This window comes from Schistocerca nitens, chromosome 3, assembly GCF_023898315.1.
Source record: "Schistocerca nitens isolate TAMUIC-IGC-003100 chromosome 3, iqSchNite1.1, whole genome shotgun sequence".
NCBI lineage: Eukaryota > Metazoa > Arthropoda > Insecta > Orthoptera > Acrididae > Schistocerca > Schistocerca nitens.
The window spans coordinates 192,773,041-192,792,157 of NC_064616.1; the positions used below are offsets into that span (position 1 = coordinate 192,773,041).

The window sequence follows — 19,117 nt, forward strand, 5'->3', positions numbered from 1 at the left end:
TGGTAACACTACAGTAACTAAAACTGTTAAAACAATTACCCCTGTTTTCAATCTAAATTTAGTTCCTCTGAATTTGTAAATGGAATGTTTTCAAACATAGTCATAATGCAAATTTAGTGACTACAACACTTAAAACTGAATGATGATGTTCCTATGAAAATTAACATTAAATTCCAGAATAAGCAACACAAGAATTAGGAGAGATGCCCTATTGGGCAGACTTTATTACAAATAAACAGTTTCAGTACTCTTGTCAGTATCTGAAGTCACACTGCAACAGAAATTAAGTACAATTTTTATGTTATTACAATAATTACTTGGGTTGACTAGAATCATATACAGTCTATTTCTTAGGCGCATTATTTATTATAAAACAGTCAGCAGAAGTAAAATGTTTCTCAAACAATAAAATAAAATTGTTTAACAATATTACATATTTAGAAACTTAAGCAATAAATAAGTTTAGCTGAACAACAGGAATTTCCACAGCAAATAAATATTGGTTTTGTACACACCACTCAATATTAAATATAGTCTAAAAATATTTTGCAGTCGCTACAATTTGACAATTTTCGCCACATTGCATTTTTAACAGGAAACAGAATTTTAATTGATTGGTACATTTTCCCCCAAGATTTTCACACTTATGTAATATATCACAGGTTTTAATCCATTCACCATATAAAGTGACAGATCTAAAAAATTAAAAATCAAATGTTTGGGACAATTGTCTTTCAGGTAATTCATAGGGAAAGTACCAGTTGATTTACAAAGAGGAAAACCTTGAACAGTTATTTTTATATCCGAGGTCAACAATTTTCTGCTCTTTTTATTTTGAAAGACAATCGAATGGCACAAAACATCCTGAACTTTGGTTTAGTTGTGGATCACATAATCATCTACCATCATTTTGTATTGTTACTGAGGACTTCAGTTACAGCACTTGTTTTACTTCTTATGTCATTAGGAACATTTGAGTCTTCATGTTTATCAGCTGATGAAAATATGCTTGAATTGAAATTTGTGAGTGATATATTAGGTGCCAAAACAGTTGCAATTTTACGCTGCCTTATAACCACTGTGGGTTTATCTTTGTTTACATCATTGTTAATGTCTGTTAATGGTAAAAAAGAGGAAGAGGTAGGTGTTGGAGATTTGTTGGAAGACTGTCCAGCCTCTCTGTCCAATATCACAGCTTCTGAAGGAGACTGGTTAGTTGTGGAGTCTAGATGATCACAGGAACTTGAGCTACGATTGGCTGTCTCATTGGTTGTTCGATTAACATCATACAACTTCTCTGGACTGTTTCCATTCCTACTGTTCTCTTTTTCTTTAATGACTTTGGCCCCTAACTTTGTCAACAGAGTTTTGTCACCGGATGGTGCGTTGCAGTCTTCAGATTTAATAACATTTGATAGTCTTGAAGATCCCAATGCACAGCCTTCACCGTTTATATGTACGGAAGCATTGCCTGTACCAAGCAGTTCATCTACTTCTATAGCAGATTTCTGTAAATGTACTCCAGATCCAATGATACCCACTTTTGGCAGTGTAATACCTCTTCTATTTGACAAAGAACTCCTTTCCTTATACAAATCTGGATGCTCACAACCTCCCTCTGTTCGTGATATTTCAGTAGATGCAATGCAGGTAAAATTAATAGCTTCATCTATCATTGGTATATCCCCATTATCCTGATGTAAGGGCCCTGAATACTGCTGAATTTGTGCTTGTGACTTGAGTCCAAGCCTATTATTTACAGAATACTGAGTAGTAGGAAACTTAACTCCCGGCAACACATCACTCGTTAACTGTTTTACACATTCACTTTGTTGAGACACATTTACCAAAGCCGTTGTACCAATACATGAATCCAGATATACATTTGGTTCATCACCAGCTGCACAGAGAGAAACACTATCAACACACAGTTTCTGACTAGTATCTCCGGTAGGATAGTTCTCATTTCTGTAACCCACTGGACATGGAAAATTTGACTTGTCAGTAATATTGTTAACATCACTGACATATAATGTCGGAGTTGAAGCAGATGACATGATGTCTTCTGTATCTTTAGCATCCTTGTTTGCAAGTAGGGGTAGTGACGGATCGTCTCTCGAATGTACTGATAAAGCTGGCGATGACAGAATTGCAACTGGTTCCTCGTATAACTGAAAAGAAATGAAAATTTATTTCTACAAGCTACACTTTCAATACTTTCACAAATATTTAAAATTAATTTTAGGGAGTGAAGGTGTAGTGATTGAATGTCATTTTTAACAGCACATATGTTTCTGTTGTACCGGTGAACTGCAGTTAGTTGAAATTCTTAATAAAAAATCTTTACTGAAGAACTATACACAATCTTTAACACATGCAATGACAGGTAATTGATCAACCACATTGTTTTGTGTGAAGTGTTTTATGGAAAAACAAAAGTAGCAAGACCATTTTAACCTAATACTGACGCAATAACAAATTTTGTTGCAATAAGAATGTAGCAGAATGAGAGTGCAGAGTGTAAAGAAATGAAAAATATGACAAACATTATTGATTACAAAGAAATCCTCCTACGTTCCAACACTATTGCAAATTGTGGCCTTTCTTGAAGTGCAGCAGATCGGTGAAGTCTTCAACTTATTTCAAGAAAAGCCACATTCTGCAAGGGCACCAAATTCTTGGATGTTTTCTTTTATATACACAGAATGAGTTGCATAAACATAACACTATGAGTTTGATAAACATAACACTACTTTTATTACCTGAACTGTTCAAGATATCAACAAATCATAATATATTGAGGGAGTATCCCTTTATTATATTATTAATATTTTTAACTCTTGTATCAACTGAGAAACTACGGTGCATAACAACATATTTTTCTCAATGGTTTTTGAAAGCTGTAGAAAAGAAGTGGACAGTGATAAAACTTGTGTCCAACCTTAAATAATGCTTGTTAATCCTGGTGTTAGTTTTGGCATACTACTCAGCTACTTTTGTGCAATGTTTCGAGGATGTAGAAAGATCTGAATTTGATTTTGTGTTGGCAAAAAGGTTATCTGACGTGTATTTACTCATAAGGAATCCCTCGAGTGTGAGGTCGCAAAAGGCCACTGTTGCGGCACTTGATGCCCCACATATTATCTACCAAGTGACTGCAATATTGGTTGCTAATGGCAACAGGGGGTGGGACTAGAGGTATCCAGTGGTGAGCACAGCATGAGGCTACAGAGCATAGTTGAACTACTTAGTCGACGAGTAACTCACAGCAGTGCTACAGTGCTAGTGGTGTCGAAACAAAGCAGAACAATGATAAACAAAGTAAACATTGCATTATATCTAGAACAACAGTTGCCGAAGTCAACATTTCGTCATAAATGGATCCAGGAAATTTCGCAGCATGAGAAACAAGTGTCAGATGAACTATTAGCATTTCTGCTACACGAGTCAGTGGAATGTGTGGAGTCATATACGCTTGACTGTGCAGACAATGTATATGAGAAGTACACTGATGACAATACAAAGGACAACAGCTGTCCAAGGAGTGGATGCTAAACATAATAATGTATATGGAAGATCATCTGCAGTGCAGTGAAAAAAGACACACACAATTCACAATTATGACCATGTTTAGAATAAATCTGCAGCAATATGACTGCACGGTACATAAGAAAAACTATGGATATTCAATACAATTTACAGGATGTGCACGATAGTCACCTACTATGTTATGCACAGCAAACTCTACGTGACATAGATTACAGTGAATTCAAGGGAAGCAGTGGATGGTTGCAGTACTTCAAATAGTGCTACAGAATTGGAAGGCATAAGGTAACAAAATTTGAAACAAAGCATCAACTTGACAATGCACAGCAAACTGCAGAATCAGCCTGAAATTTTGTAGATGAGATAAACAAACTTATTCCATTGTTCAGCAAGGAATTTGCTTTCAACTCCAACCAATCAGGATTTGAAAAGGAAATGCATATGAAAGGAACCCTGGAAATTAAAGATACCAGGAGAGTTGTATCAAGATCAACTAATATCAGTGCCTTAATGCATTCATATCAATTATGCCAACTGTTAATCTGTATGGTAAATTGGCTAGAAAGTTATTTACTGTGCTGCGAGAAGTGGGAGGTGCTCTGCCACCTATGATTCTTTCTTGTGTGCATAATCTTGCGCAAGGGCAGTAGGAAATATTTACGTCACAGCAAGAGTGGGAAAATGGGTGTAAGGGAACTACAACTATGGTGTGAGCACTGCTTTTGGACAATAGCTGGTCAAAATGACTTGTTTTTGCATAATTCCTGATCTGCATATAAAAATCATACTCCTTTAGAGCATACTATCCCCCCTGAAAAGTGTGTGACATTGAAATTCATACCACATGGAACCACTGGACAAATTCACCCTCTAGATGTTTGTTTTTTCCTTGCCTATAAAACATATTATCGCACTATCTGCAGCTATGCCTTTAAAAATAGCCAGTTTCACGGAAAGGTCCACATCAGACTTTTTTGCATTTGGTTACATTCCATCAGTTCTCAGCACCCCATTACATCAATATGGTTCTATATGCATTCTTTAAGAGTCGGTATCAAGCTGAACGTCCTGCACGGTTTGTAATTTCCAAGGAGTTCCCCATCGATCTCGATGGGCAGAACCTTTGTGACCACCGTGGTGTGCCATTTTTCATTTGGTGTTCATGGTGCAAGTTATTGCCTTGTTTTGAATATTTCTTTATTGTTGACGATGTCCATTTTGTGAAGTGTAATACATAAATCCCATAGAAGGTTGATCTCTGTACATCCTGGACACTTATTTTCCCTCACCCTCCTGATGCACAACTGTGAATAAAGATACTACTCTGACATGTGTATTCAATTAACTGAGTATTTCATTCACTATGATTTGATAACTACCAGTACCAGTACAGAAAGGGCAACAGCCTCAAAGGGTGCGGAGCAAAGTCAGGACATGCGGGGACCAAGCAGCAATCGGTATTGTAATTGTCAACTGTCGAAGCTGCGTTGGTAAAGTACCGGAACTTCAAGCGCTGATAGAAAGCACCGAAGCTGAAATCGTTATAGGTACAGAGAGCTGGCTTAAGCCAGAGATAAATTCTGCCAAAATTTTTACAAAGGTACAGACGGTGTTTAGGAAGGATAGATTGCATGCAACCGGTGGTGGAGTGTTCGTCGCTGTTAGTAGTAGTTTATCCTGTAGTGAAGTAGAAGTGGATAGTTCCTGTGAATTATTATGGGTGGAGGTTACACTCAACAACCGAGCTGGGTTAATAATTGGCTCCTTTTACCGACCTCCCGACTCAGCAGCGTTAGTGGCAGAACAACTGAGAGAAAACTTGGAATACATTTCACATAAATTTCCTCAGCATGTTATAGTCTTAGGTGGAGATTTCAATTTACCAGATATAGACTGGGACACTCAGATGTTTAGGACGGGTGGTAGGGACAGAGCATCGAGTGACATTATACTGAGTGCACTATCCGAAAATTACCTCGAGCAATTAAACAGAGAACCGACTCGTGGAGATAACATCTTGGACCTACTGATAACAAATAGACCCGAACTTTTCGACTCCGTAAGTGCAGAACAGGGAATCAGTGATCATAAGGCCGTTGTAGCATCCCTGAATATGGAAGTTAATAGGAATATAAAAAAAGGGAGGAAGGTTTATCTGTTTAGCAAGAGTAATAGAAGGCAGATTTCAGACTACCTAACAGATCAAAACGAAAATTTCTGTTCCGACACTGACAATGTTGAGTGTTTATGGAAAAAGTTCAAGGCAATCGTAAAATGCGTTTTAGACAGGTACGTGCCGAGTAAAACTGTGAGGGACGGGAAAAACCCACCATGGTACAACAACAAAGTTAAGAAACTACTGCGAAAGCAAAGAGAGCTTCACTCCAAGTTTAAACGCAGCCAAAACCTCTCAGACAAACAGAAGCTAAGCGATGTCAAAGTTAGCGTAAGGAGGGCTATGCGAGAAGTGTTCAGTGAATTCGAAAGTAAAATCCTATGTACAGACTTGACAGAAAATCCTAGGAAGTTCTGGTCTTACGTTAAATCAGTAAGTGGCTCGAAACAGCATATCCAGACACTCTGGGATGATGATGGCATTGAAACAGAGGACGACACGCGTAAAGCTGAAATACTAAACACCTTTTTCCAAAGCTGTTTCACAGAGGAAGACCGCACTGCAGTTCCTTCTCTAAATCCTCGCACAAACGAAAAAATGGCTGACATCGAAATAAGTGTCCAAGGAATAGAAAAGCAACTGAAATCACTCAACAGAGGAAAGTCCACTGGACCTGACGGGATACCAATTCGATTCTACACACAGTACGCGAAAGAACTTGCCCCCCTTCAAACAGCCGTGTACCGCAAGTCTCTAGAGGAACGGAGGGTTCCAAATGATTGGAAAAGAGCACAGGTAGTCCCAGTCTTCAAGAAGGGTCGTCGAGCAGATGCGCAAAACTATAGACCTATATCTCTGACGTCGATCTGTTGTAGAATTTTAGAACATGTTTTTTGCTCGAGTATCATGTCGTTTTTGGAAACCCAGAATCTACTATGTAGGAATCAACATGGATTCCGGAAACAGCGATCGTGTGAGACCCAACTCGCGTTATTTGTTCATGAGACCCAGAAAATATTAGATACAGGCTCCCAGGTCGATGCTATTTTTCTTGACTTCCGGAAGGCGTTCGATACACTGTCGCCTGCTAAACAAAGTAAGAGCCTACGGAATATCAGACCAGCTGTGTGGCTGGATTGAAGAGTTTTTAGCAAACAGAACACAGCATGTTGTTATCAATGGAGAGACATCTACAGATGTTAAAATAACCTCTGGCGTGCCACAGGGAAGTGTTATGGGACCATTGCTTTTCACAATATATATAAATGACCTAGTAGATAGTGTCGGAAGTTCCATGCGGCTTTTCGCGGATGATGCTGTAGTATACAGAGAAGTTGCAGCATTAGAAAATTGTAGCGAAATGCAGGAAGATCTGCAGCGGATAGGCACTTGGTGCAGGGAGTGGCAACTGTCCCTTAACATAGACAAATGTAATGTATTGCGAATACATAGAAAGAAGGATCCTTTATTGTATGATTATATGATAGTGGAACAAACACTGGTAGCAGTTACTTCTGTAAAATATCTGGGAGTATGCGTGCGGAACGATTTGAAGTGGAATGATCATATAAAATTAATTGTTGGTAAGGCGGGTGCCAGGTTGAGATTCATTGGGAGAGTGCTTAGAAAATGTAGTCCATCAACAAAGGAGGTGGCTTACAAAACACTCGTTCGACCTATACTTGAGTATTGCTCATCAGTGTGGGATCCGTACCAGATCGGGTTGACGGAGGAGATAGAGAAGATCCAAAGAAGAGCGGCGCGTTTCGTCACAGGGTTATTTGGTAACCGTGATAGCGTTACGGACATGTTTAGCAAACTCAAGTGGCAGACTCTGGAAGAGAGGCGCTCTGCATCGCGGTGTAGCTTGCTCGCCAGGTTTCGAGAGGGTGCGTTTCTGGATGAGGTATCGAGTATATTGCTTCCCCCTACTTATACCTCCCGAGGAGATCACGAATGTAAAATTAGAGAGATTAGAGCGCGCACGGAGGCTTTCAGACAGTCGTTCTTCCCGCGAACCATACGCGACTGGAACAGGAAAGGGAGGTAATGACAGTGGCACGTAAAGTGCCCTCCGCCACACACCGTTGGGGGGCTTGCGGAGTATGAATGTAGATGTAGATGTAGTCTCCTACAAAATAAATACTTTCCTTAAAAAAGATGTTGTTATGCTTCACTTTAGCAACTGCTCAAACTGTTTCCCATCAGCTGCAACACACATTTCCAATCAATGCTTGAGACACAGATGAACATACAAGATAATTTCAATGGATGATATAGTGGTGCATAACATCAGTTATGGTTAGAGATTTATGACAGAATGAAGCTAGGTGCTCCCCACAGAAAGAAACCTACAGGAGTGAGGAGTACCTGGCTGGCCTTTAACTGCAGGGTTCTGTCCTATCCAATGACCAGGGAATTTTTTTCCATTCATTGTTTGTGTTAGAACAAGAGAAATGCAAGCTGGACAGCTGTTAAAATGACCTACATTTAACACGGCTGACTGAGGTGAAGTGAGATATCACAATGAAATCACCTGTGAGGCTGCACCATTCACATATGCTCTACAACCACTGCCACTGCACATGATGATTCCAATAGGCACTGTCTGTAGCTCAGTACTGTCTATTACAGAAATTTATACTACCATTTTTCCTCATGTGTTGCAGAGTAGCATGACAAAATCCAATACAATGTTTAAAGTCACAATCTAAGAGATCCTGTTGTAATGACAGGTGAATGGAGTGTAATTTATGTCAATGAAAGATATGAATGACAGACATCTGGCTGGTGCTACATCCCTTGGAAATATGTCTTATGCAACTGTGCAAATTGATGAGCAACAGAACCACAGTAGCTTCCTTGTGTGCTCTGTCAGCTACAGCTCTCCTCTTCAGCCTCAGTCTGCCTGTTTGAATTAGTGTCCAGATGCATACAAAATCCTGGAATGAGTAACACTAGATATCTAGGTAGATATCTTTATACTGCCTTATTATACTGACAGATATGCTACTCAAATAAATTGTAGCTTTTCGTCATTGGTGTACATGTCTGCATGCAATAAAAGTTAAGAAGAAATGAGCAGTTATAACATAGCAGGCAGGTCTATACATGCTATTTCCTGTTAATTCTGCATTGTAGATAGGTAAACAGTCGAAAGAGTTGACATAATGACAGAGCCTTGGAGTTTGAGCCCTAGGTGGTGGTATTTACACCACAATAGTGGATTTCAGCCACCTTGCCCATCAAGTTTACCACATTTCTCAAAAGATTTTCAAAAAGTTTCAACATAAAAAATAAGTATACTACTGAACTCACTTTTTAAGTTTTCAAATGTTGTTAAGATGTGTACTGCTCTATTCAAAATATCTTGGTTCAACATCTTGGTTGATACAAATCTTATGGTTGGTGGTTATGCTTGTGGTCGTCAGTCCAAAGATGGCTTTGATGTAACTTTCTACACCAGTCTATCCTGCACAAGTCTCTCATCTCTGCATACTAATTCAACCTACATCCATCTGAACATACTTAGTATAGTAAAGCTTTGGTCACCATCTACAATTTTTATCTCTTGCAAAATTTCAATCTTTTTGCTGCTTATAGTTGTTCCATCAATTTGTAAGTGCATTTCTAGTGACAATATTCAGTCAAAGACTGAAGGACTGAAGACAATGCACCCATCTAAAGCCACTATGTTATATAGTGAAAAGATTAGGACAGACTCCCATTACAAGAAAAGTCTGCTACTATTGCAGGCACTGGAAGGATGATGTACGATGAATATTGAAAAAGTAAGAGCCGTCTGCTTATATTAAAATGTTGGCAGCTGAGAACAAACTAGCATGAATAAAGCACCATTTATTATATGTTTAAGAAGCCACAAAAGTCACTGTGTTGCTTAAGTACTTGTCTGACCATGCGTCATAATGGATTTGAAACTCATTGTCAGTCACACAGTGCATACTGTAAGTTTGTCTAGTTTATAGGCCTTAGTAGTGAGTAAAGGAAAGGTTAGACAATGGTGCTGAGACTTAAAAGTGTCCATACAAAGGTGAATGATGAAGATCCGAGTGACAGGTCCAGTATCAAGACTAATGAAATCGTGCACCAAGTGGACCAAAAACTGTTATCTGTTGACGACTGGTGCTCTGCATGATGAATTTCCTCATGTTTGATGCATACTATTTACACTGTTATCATGGAAAAGCTTAGATATTGCAAATTTTTCCCCAATGTGCCCATTGATAATGTTTATGCACAAACACAAAGAGCAAAAAATGTCAAATGGATAGGTGTTTTTGGATTACTATGGACAAGCTGTAAATTGTTTGTTTTCCCCCATAATTACAGACAATGAGATATGAATATCCTACACCAAACAGAATCAAAACAACAGTCAACACAATGGGCCTAATCAGGTTTGCAAAATCAGAAAAATTCAAGTAATCTCTTTACTTGAATCGAAAAATCATGGCTATCATTTCCTAGGATGAAATAGGGATTCTGCTGGTCAATTTAATGAAATGTGAATCAGCTATTACAGCAAAACTCTCACCGAATTGAAACGTATTGCCCAAAACTGGCATGTACACAACTATCATCCACAGTAGCTCTCCTCCACAAAAACACATGTTCACACACCTCTGCTCTTATAAGCATTTCCATTCGGAACTTATTCAGCATCCACTCTGCAATCCCAACTTAACACTCAGTGACTATCACTTCTTCTTGCAATTGAAAAATGCCTTGGTGGACAATAGTTTAAAGATGATGAGGAACTTAAGACCACCACTGTTAAAATGGTTCACTGCCCAGGCAAACAACTTCTCTGTGGAGGAGTTGAAGAAGCTAGTGCAAAATTATAAGTGCTTACAAGTGAATGGCAATACCATGGAAAAGTGAAGTAGGTCTATAGGAAAATAAAATCACCAAAAAAAGTTTTATCAAAATAATATATAAAGCTTCAACTTGTGAAGTGATAAAAAGACACATTTAAATTTGGCGAGAAGCAGAGGCCAATTACAAACTCTGTGACAATACCAGTTGTATTGCAGAAAACAGACAGAAATATTAACAACAAAACATACTGTTATGAATACATGGAAACTCACTGATGATGTTGTAATAACACTAAGGCACAACATATATGGGTACAGAGATAAGAAACAAGCCATTGTGTTTTGCTCAAGACAGAATTCTCAAAATATATTTAGAGCTCAAGCAAACACAGGTGCAAATGTGAACTTTCCTGAAGTAAAATCACATAAAGATAAATATATATGCCTTTATGTTGACAAAATAAGTGATTTTCAAATTACAAGACAAACATGCTTGACACGACAGATCTCATTTCATGAACATACAATTGCATATAACTTGGCACACAACAGCATATAACTCAGCACATTGACCATTCGAGCTCACTGTGGCAGCCTGTATCCAACAAAACATGTTCAGAAAACTCTCTTGTTGCTGCTTGCAGACCTCTTCCCAGACCCCTTCCACTGAAAGTATCTCAGCAAGTGGATTCACATTAACTTCGTTTGTAGTTCTCATACACCATAACAAACACATACACACATCACTGTATGTGCTATATTCCTATGAAGGGTAACCTGGCTCTGTACTGTCATTAATATACATATGACTGCACAAACAAGTAAGTATTGAGTTTTAATGCGTTAACAATGGGAGGGGGTGAACCATGTACCATGCCACATGGTAGGAACACTAGAGGTCATAGTGCTAAAAATATACCGCTTTTATGAAACTGTTGTAAAGATCTCCTACAGGGAAGATAATATGAAAAAGTACAGTTGTATGTAGTGTAATTGTCACATTTTTTTGCAAATATTTCAAACATAAAGGATATCTTCTTAATTGTCAGTTTATGGAATGAAGGAGGTTTTTAACCTACTGATTAGATTAGATTAGATTAGATTAGATTAATACTAGTTCCATGGATCATGAATACGATATTTCGTAATGATGTGGAACGAGTCAAATTTTCCAATACATGACATAATTAAGTTAATTTAACAACATACTTAAGTTAATATAACAACTTTTTTATTTTTATTTTTTTTTGTTTTTTTATTTATTTATTTTTTATTTTTTAAATATTTTTTTCTTTTTTTCTTTTTTTTCCTTAATTTATATCTAAAAATTCCTCTATGGAGTAGAAGGAGTTGTCATTCAGAAATTCTTTTAATTTCTTCTTAAATACTTGTTGGTTATCTGTCAGACTTTTGATACTATTTGGTAAGTGACCAAAGACTTTAGTGCCAGTATAATTCACCTCTTTCTGTGCCAAAGTTAGATTTAATCTTGAATAGTGAAGATCATCCTTTCTCCTAGTACTGTAGTTATGCACACTGCTATTACTTTTGAATTGGGTTTGGTTGTTAATAACAAATTTCATAAGAGAGTATATATACTGAGAAGCTACTGTGAATATCCCTAGATCCTTAAATAAATGTCTGCAGGGTGATCTTGGGTGGACTCCAGCTATTATTCTGATTACACGCTTTTGTGCAATAAATACTTTATTCCTCAGTGATGAATTACCCCAAAATATGATGCCATATGAAAGCAATGAGTGAAAATAGGCGTAGTAAGCTAATTTACTAAGATGTTTATCACCAAAATTTGCAATGACCCTTATTGCATAAGTAGCTGAACTCAAACGTTTCAGCAGATCATCAATGTGTTTCTTCCAATTTAATCTCTCATCAATGGACACACCTAAAAATTTGGAATATTCTACCTTAGCTATATGCTTCTGATTAAGGTCTATATTTATTAATGGCGTCATACCATTCACTGTACGGAACTGTATGTACTGTGTCTTATCAAAATTCAGTGAGAGTCCATTTACAAGGAACCACTTAGTAATTTTCTGAAAGACAGTATTGACAATTTCATCAGCTAATTCTTGTTTGTCAGGTGTGATTACTATACTTGTATCATCAGCAAAGAGAACTAACTTTGCCTCTTCATGAATATAGAATGGCAAGTCATTAATATATATTAAGAACAACAAAGGACCCAAGACTGACCCTTGTGGAACCCCATTCTTGATAGTTCCCCAGTTTGAGGAATGTGCTGATCTTTGCATGTTATGAGAACTACATATTTCAACTTTCTGCACTCTTCCAGTTAGGTACGAATTAAACCATTTGTGCACTATCCCACTCATGCCACAATACTTGAGCTTGTCTAGCAGAATTTCATGATTTACACAATCAAAAGCCTTTGAGAGATCACAAAAAAATCCCAATGGGTGCTGTTCGGTTATTCAGATCATTCAAAATTTGATTGGTGAAAGCATATACGGCATTTTCTGTTGAAAAACCTTTCTGGAAACCAAACTGACATTTTGTTAGTACTTCATTTTTACAGATATGTGAAGCTACTCTTGAATACATTACTTTCTCAAAAATTTTGGATAAAGCTGTTAGAAGGCAGATTGGACGGTAATTGTTGACATCAGATCCATCCCCCTTTTTATGCAAAGGTATAACAATAGAATATTTCAGTCTATCAGGGAAAATGCCCTGTTCCAGAGAGCTATTACACAGGTGACTGAGAATCTTACTTATCTGTTGAGAACAAGCTTTTAGTATTTTGCTGGAAATGCCATCAATTCCATGTGAGTTTTTGCTTTTAAGCAAGTTTATTATTTTCCTAATTTCAGAGGGAGAAGTGGGTGAGACTTCAATTGTATCAAATTGCATAGGTATGGCCTATTCCATTAACAGCCTAGCATCTTCTAATGAACACCTGGATCCTACTATATCCACAACATTTAGAAAATGATTATTAAAAATATTTTCAACTTCTGACTTTTTGTTCGTAAAGTTTTCATTCAATTTTATGGTAATACTGTCTTCCTCTGCTCTTGGCTGACCTGTTTCTCTTTTAATAATATTCCAAATTGTTTTAATTTTATTATCAGAGTTGCTGATTTCAGACATGATACACATACTCCTGGATTTTTTAATAACTTTTCTTAATATAACACAGTAGTTTTTATAATGTTTGATAGTTTCTGGGTCACTACTCTTTCTTGCTGTCAGATACATTTCCCTTTTCCGGTTACAAGATATTTTTATACCCTTCGTAAGCCATGATTTGTTACAAGGTTTCTTACGAGTATATTTAACTATTTTCTTGGGGAAGCAGTTTTCAAATGCATTTACAAAAATGTCATGAAATAAATTATATTTTAAATTGGCATCAGGTTCACGGTACACCTCATCCCAGTCTAACTGCTGTAGGCTTTCCCTGAAATTTGCAATTGTTAAATCGTTGACTGAACGTACTACTTTGGAGGACTGTTTAGTATTGCTGAATGGAGCTATGTCATATATTGTAACTAGCTGTGCACCATGATCAGAAAGACCATTCTCAACAGGCTGAGCATTTATCTGGTTAAACTTATCTTGGTCTATAACGAAGTTATCTATCAGTGAGCTGCTATCCTTTACCACCCGAGTAGGAAAATCAATAACGGGTGTCAAATTGAAAGAACCGAGTAATACTTCAAGGTCATTTTTCCTATTACCCTCTTTCAGAGAATCTACATTGAAGTCCCCACAAATAATAATATGCTTCCCCCTGTCTGACAGATAGCACAACAAGGAGTCCAAATTTTTTAGAAATAGATGAAAATTTCCTGATGGGGACCTATATACAGTTACAATTACTGTTTACAAATAGTTTTAATTCAAATGAATTTTCCATACCACATCAAAAGTCAAGTCGAGGAAAAGTTCTTGGATAAAACGCCGTGCCATAAGACGATACGTAGAATGGGCCAACTTATAGGATACTTCTGAATACAGACAAACATCCTGGAAACTTGCTGGATATTTTTGTTTCAATCTGAAAAATAATCCAAAATCAGCAATACAATTAACTTTGAGATAATTAGGAGTAAAAAATACAAAAAAATATCAAAATTATTATACATTGTTGTTGTAGACTTTAGCTGCAGTCTACTTAACTCATTGTGGGTTCTATTTAATCCACACAATATTTCAATAAAATGATGACATTAGAAATACTTTGGCATATTAGTTAACAGCTAGAATAATGATATGACAAGACTGTGAAACAAAATATTCCTATTAAATAGAACTCACACATGATTGGAGCTGTTATAATGGTGACATTTCAACCCTATAACTTACAAAATATTGAAATTCATCAAAACACACAGTAAGGGATGCATTTCACATCATTTTTTTTTTAATGGGTGCATTTTGATCCAGCTGTGGTATAAACACTTGTCTATCCTTTATGTGGATATATTTTCATCAATTTTGCATGTATATGTTATTCTTTTCAATAATCAGTTGTAAATGACAGTCACTTATGAAAAAAATATACACATAAGGAGTATAAAAGAATTTCCAATATAAATCCACTTTTCATGAGTTTTCTAGTTGCCAGAAATCTACTTGTTGTGCCAACCAAGAGTTAGTCATTCTTCATGCGTCTCTCTGGGGTGTTTTGCTGTGACATTTGTGTTTTAAATCGCAGAGAACTCAACTGTTAGAAGCCCTTGAGGACAGTGATAAACAACAATGTGTAGAGTTTTGTGGATTCATTCTGGGCATGGAAGATAATTTCCTTTTCAAGTTTAGCGTTCAGTGATTAGGCTATGTTCCATTTAAGTGAAAAAGTGAAACACCACAATGTAAGAATATGGGTTACTGAAGAGCTACGTATCATTGTTAGCTGCTCCAGGCTTTCATGCTATGTTGGTGGTGTACACTTTCATGATTTTGACTGAGATAAACTGATGCTGCAGTGTTCATCTTCAGTACACCAGTATAGAAGTTGTCATAGAATTAGCTAAGTAAAAGATCCATGTGATTTGCACATTTATTTATATGTCAAAACATTCTTTGGAACTTTCCTTTGTGAGAGACTGTGTGTGGCAGATTAATGTGCTGGTCTGACATTCCAGATTCACATATTTTCTGCTTCGCATTGCTGCTGCATAATCTTTCATTGATTGTATCAATACTTTTTTTTATTGTGATATACACACATGAAAAAATTTTTGCGTCACCTCGGTTCCCAGAGTTCCGGAACCTGTTCAGAAAACTGGAATAGAGATCAACATAAACATCATTTCCACCCTTTTTACTGCTCACGAAAACCACACATTGCATGTTGTACCACCATACAGCGAGACCTTTAGAGGTGGTGGTCCAGATTACTGTTCACAACGGTACCTCTAATATCCAGTAGCACGTCCTCTTACATTGATGCATGCCTGTATTCGTCATGGTATACTACCCACAAGTTCATCAAGGCACTGTTGGTCCAGATTGTCCCACTCATCAACAGTGATTCGGCGTAGATCCCTCAGAGTGGTTGGTGGGTCACATCGTCCATATGCAGCCCTTTTCAATCTATCCCAGGCACGTTCAATTGGCCACTGGCCACTCTAGTCGAGTGATGTCGTTATCCTGAAGGAAGTCATTCACAAGATGTGCATGATGGGGGTGCAAACTGTCGTCCATGAAGACGAATACCTCACCAATATGCTTCTGATATGGTTGAACTATCGGTCGAAGGATGGCATTCACTTATCATACAGCCATTACAGCTGTTTCCATGACCACCAGCGGCGTATGCTGACCCCACATAATGCCACCTCAAAACAGCAAGGAACCTCCACCTTGCTGCACTAGCTGGACAATGTGTCTAAGGCATTCAGCCTGACTGGGTTGCCTCCAAACACGTATCCAACAAATGTCTGGTTGAAGGCGTATGTGAGACTCTTCGGTGAAGAGAATGTGATGCCAATCTTGAGTGGTCCATTCGACATGTTGCTAGGCCCATTCGTACCACGCTGCATGGTGTCGTGGTTGCAAAGATGGACCTCGCCATGGCCATTGGGAGTGAAGTTGCACATCATGCAGCCTATTGTGCACCGTGTGAGTCGTAATATGACATCCTGTGGCTGCACGAATAGCATTATTAAACATCATGGCGTTGCTGTCAGGGTTCCTTCGAGCCATAGTCCGTTGGTACTACAGTAGTAGCCCTTGGGCAACCTGAGCAAGGCATGTCATCACCAGTTCCTGTCTTTCTGTATCTCCTCCACGTCATCACAACATCGCTTTGGTTCCCTCCGAGACACCTGGACACTTCCCTTGTTGAGAGCCCTTCCTGACACGAAGTAACAATGCAGACGCGATTGAACCATGGTATTGACAGTCTAGATATGAATGAGATTTTCACTCTGCAGCGAAGTGTGCGCTGATATGAAACTTCCTGGCAGATTAAAACTGTGTGCCCGACCGAGACTCGAACTCGGGACCTTTGCCTTTCGCGGGCAAGTGCTCTACCAACTGAGCTACCGAAGCACGACTCACGCCTGGTACTCACAGCTTTACTTCTGCCAGTACCTCGTCTCCTACCTTCCAAACTTTACAGAAGCTCTCCTGCGAACCTAGCAGAACTAGCACTCCTGAAAGAAAGGATATGCGGAGACATGGCTTAGCCACAGCCTGGGGGATGTTTCCAGAATGAGATTTTCACTCTGCAGCTGAGTGTGCGCTGATATCAGTCACACTCCGCTGCAGAGTGAAAATCTCATTCTGGAAACATCCCCCAGGCTGTGGCTAAGCCATGTCTCCGCATATCCTTTCTTTCAGGAGTGCTAGTTCTGCTAGGTTCGCAGGAGAGCTTCTGTAAAGTTTGGAAGGTAGGAGACGAGGTACTGGCAGAAGTAAAGCTGTGAGTACCGGGCGTGAGTCGTGCTTCGGTAGCTCAGTTGGTAGAGCACTTGCCCGCGAAAGGCAAAGGTCCCGAGTTCGAGTCTCGGTCGGGCACACAGTTTTAATCTGCCAGGAAGTTTCATATCAGCGCACACTCCGCTGCAGAGTGAAAATCTCATTCTGGAAACATCCCCCAGGCTATGGCTAAGCCATGTCTCCGCATATCCTTTCTTTCAGGAGTGCTAGTTCTGCTAGGTTCACAGGAGAGCTTCTGTAAAGTTTCGAAGGTAGGAGACGAGGTACTGGCAGAAGTAAAGCTGTGAGTACCGGGCGTGAGTCGTGCTTCGGTAGCTCAGTTGGTAGAACACTTGCCCGCGAAAGGCAAAGGTCCTGAGCTCGAGTCTCGGTCAGGCACACAGTTTTAATCTGCCAGGAAGTTTCAGTCTAGATATGGTTGAACTATACAGACAACGTGAGCCGTGTACCTCCCCCCTGGTGGAATGACTGGAACTGATCGGATGTTGGACATCCACTGTCTAACAGGCACTGCTCAAGCATGGTTGTTTACATTTTTGGGTGGGTTTAGTGACATCTCAACAGTCAAAGGGACTGTGTCTGTGATACAATACCCACAGTTAATGACTATCTTCAGGAGTTCTGGGAACCGAGGTGATGCAAAACTTTTTTTTGATGTGTGTATTATGAAATTTCAAACATTTGTGAGACATAATAAACTCATAATGTTATCATCATTTGTAGGCTTAAACTTATTTGTACACTTTTTTGGAAACAATAAGCCCATCTTCATTTAGAACAATTATTCTCTAATTTTATTAAATAATTACATGAGAAAAAGATTATTTTTGAGAATTTTCAGATGCTTACAAAACTATATTTCTTAAATTTTCATGATACGAGTGTTGTGGATAACTTATTTTGTAGCAAATCATTTGTCATTCAAAGTTAATGCGAAAGAATAGATAACCCGAATTTCGTTCATTTTAGAGAATATTAAGAGGTTAGCACTGTCCTGTGCATAAACTAATTAGCAGTAAATCAGTATTTATGATTTAGTTAGTGTAGCACATACTGTAACTAAGATAGTGTATTACATCTAAGTTTTCCCTTTCACAATGAGTGTATATTACCTATGTTTATTGTAAATTAACTCTCTTTTGAGTTTGTTACTGAATATAATTAAACTCAAAAAGTTTTAGGAAACCAGTAATTCTTATCACAGGTTTTTTGGTTGCCTTAATAGAAATCTCTATTTGTATATTTGCTTCAACTGTTGTAGGGAATTAGTAATTTTTTAGCTGAACACGTTCAATGGCTCAGTTTAAAGTTATTTGTTCACTGTGTTGTAACGCTTTACACCAGCTACAATGCAGCCCCACTGTGAACACTGTTTTTGAACATGGGATGAGTTAGTTGACATTCGCAAGCAAGTGAAAATTGCCCTGGCAACTGTCATATGATTGGCAGCAGCTGCAAATTGCTGTGTTGGGAGAGTTCCCGAGAGTCATGTACCAGTATCTGTGGTACATTAGATACCTCAAGTATTATCCTCTCCTGTAGGCCCTGTTTCCTCTTCAGGAAGTATGAGATCTGTCCTTACTTGTCTACTTGATTGCCAGTGGTGTGTCAATGGTAGATCTAGGTGTCCTATGCAGGGGACACAGTGATCAGGGATGACTCAGGGTGTTACACTGAT

At 38.3% G+C, this 19,117-nt stretch overlaps 1 protein-coding gene across 1 annotated transcript in view; it reads right to left on the reverse strand.

Moving 5' to 3' along the window:
• Window positions 1–249: 249 nt before the first annotated feature.
• Window positions 250–19,117, reverse strand: part of LOC126248137 (rapamycin-insensitive companion of mTOR) — a 275,241-nt gene continuing 256,373 nt past the window's right edge. The window contains exons 28-29 of the mRNA XM_049948829.1: window positions 14,410–14,548; window positions 250–2,171 (exon numbers count right to left, since the gene is read on the reverse strand). Of these exons, the coding sequence (XP_049804786.1) occupies window positions 906–2,171; window positions 14,410–14,548 (1,405 nt within the window). The 3' untranslated portion in view covers window positions 250–905. The remainder of the gene's footprint in view (window positions 2,172–14,409; window positions 14,549–19,117) is intronic.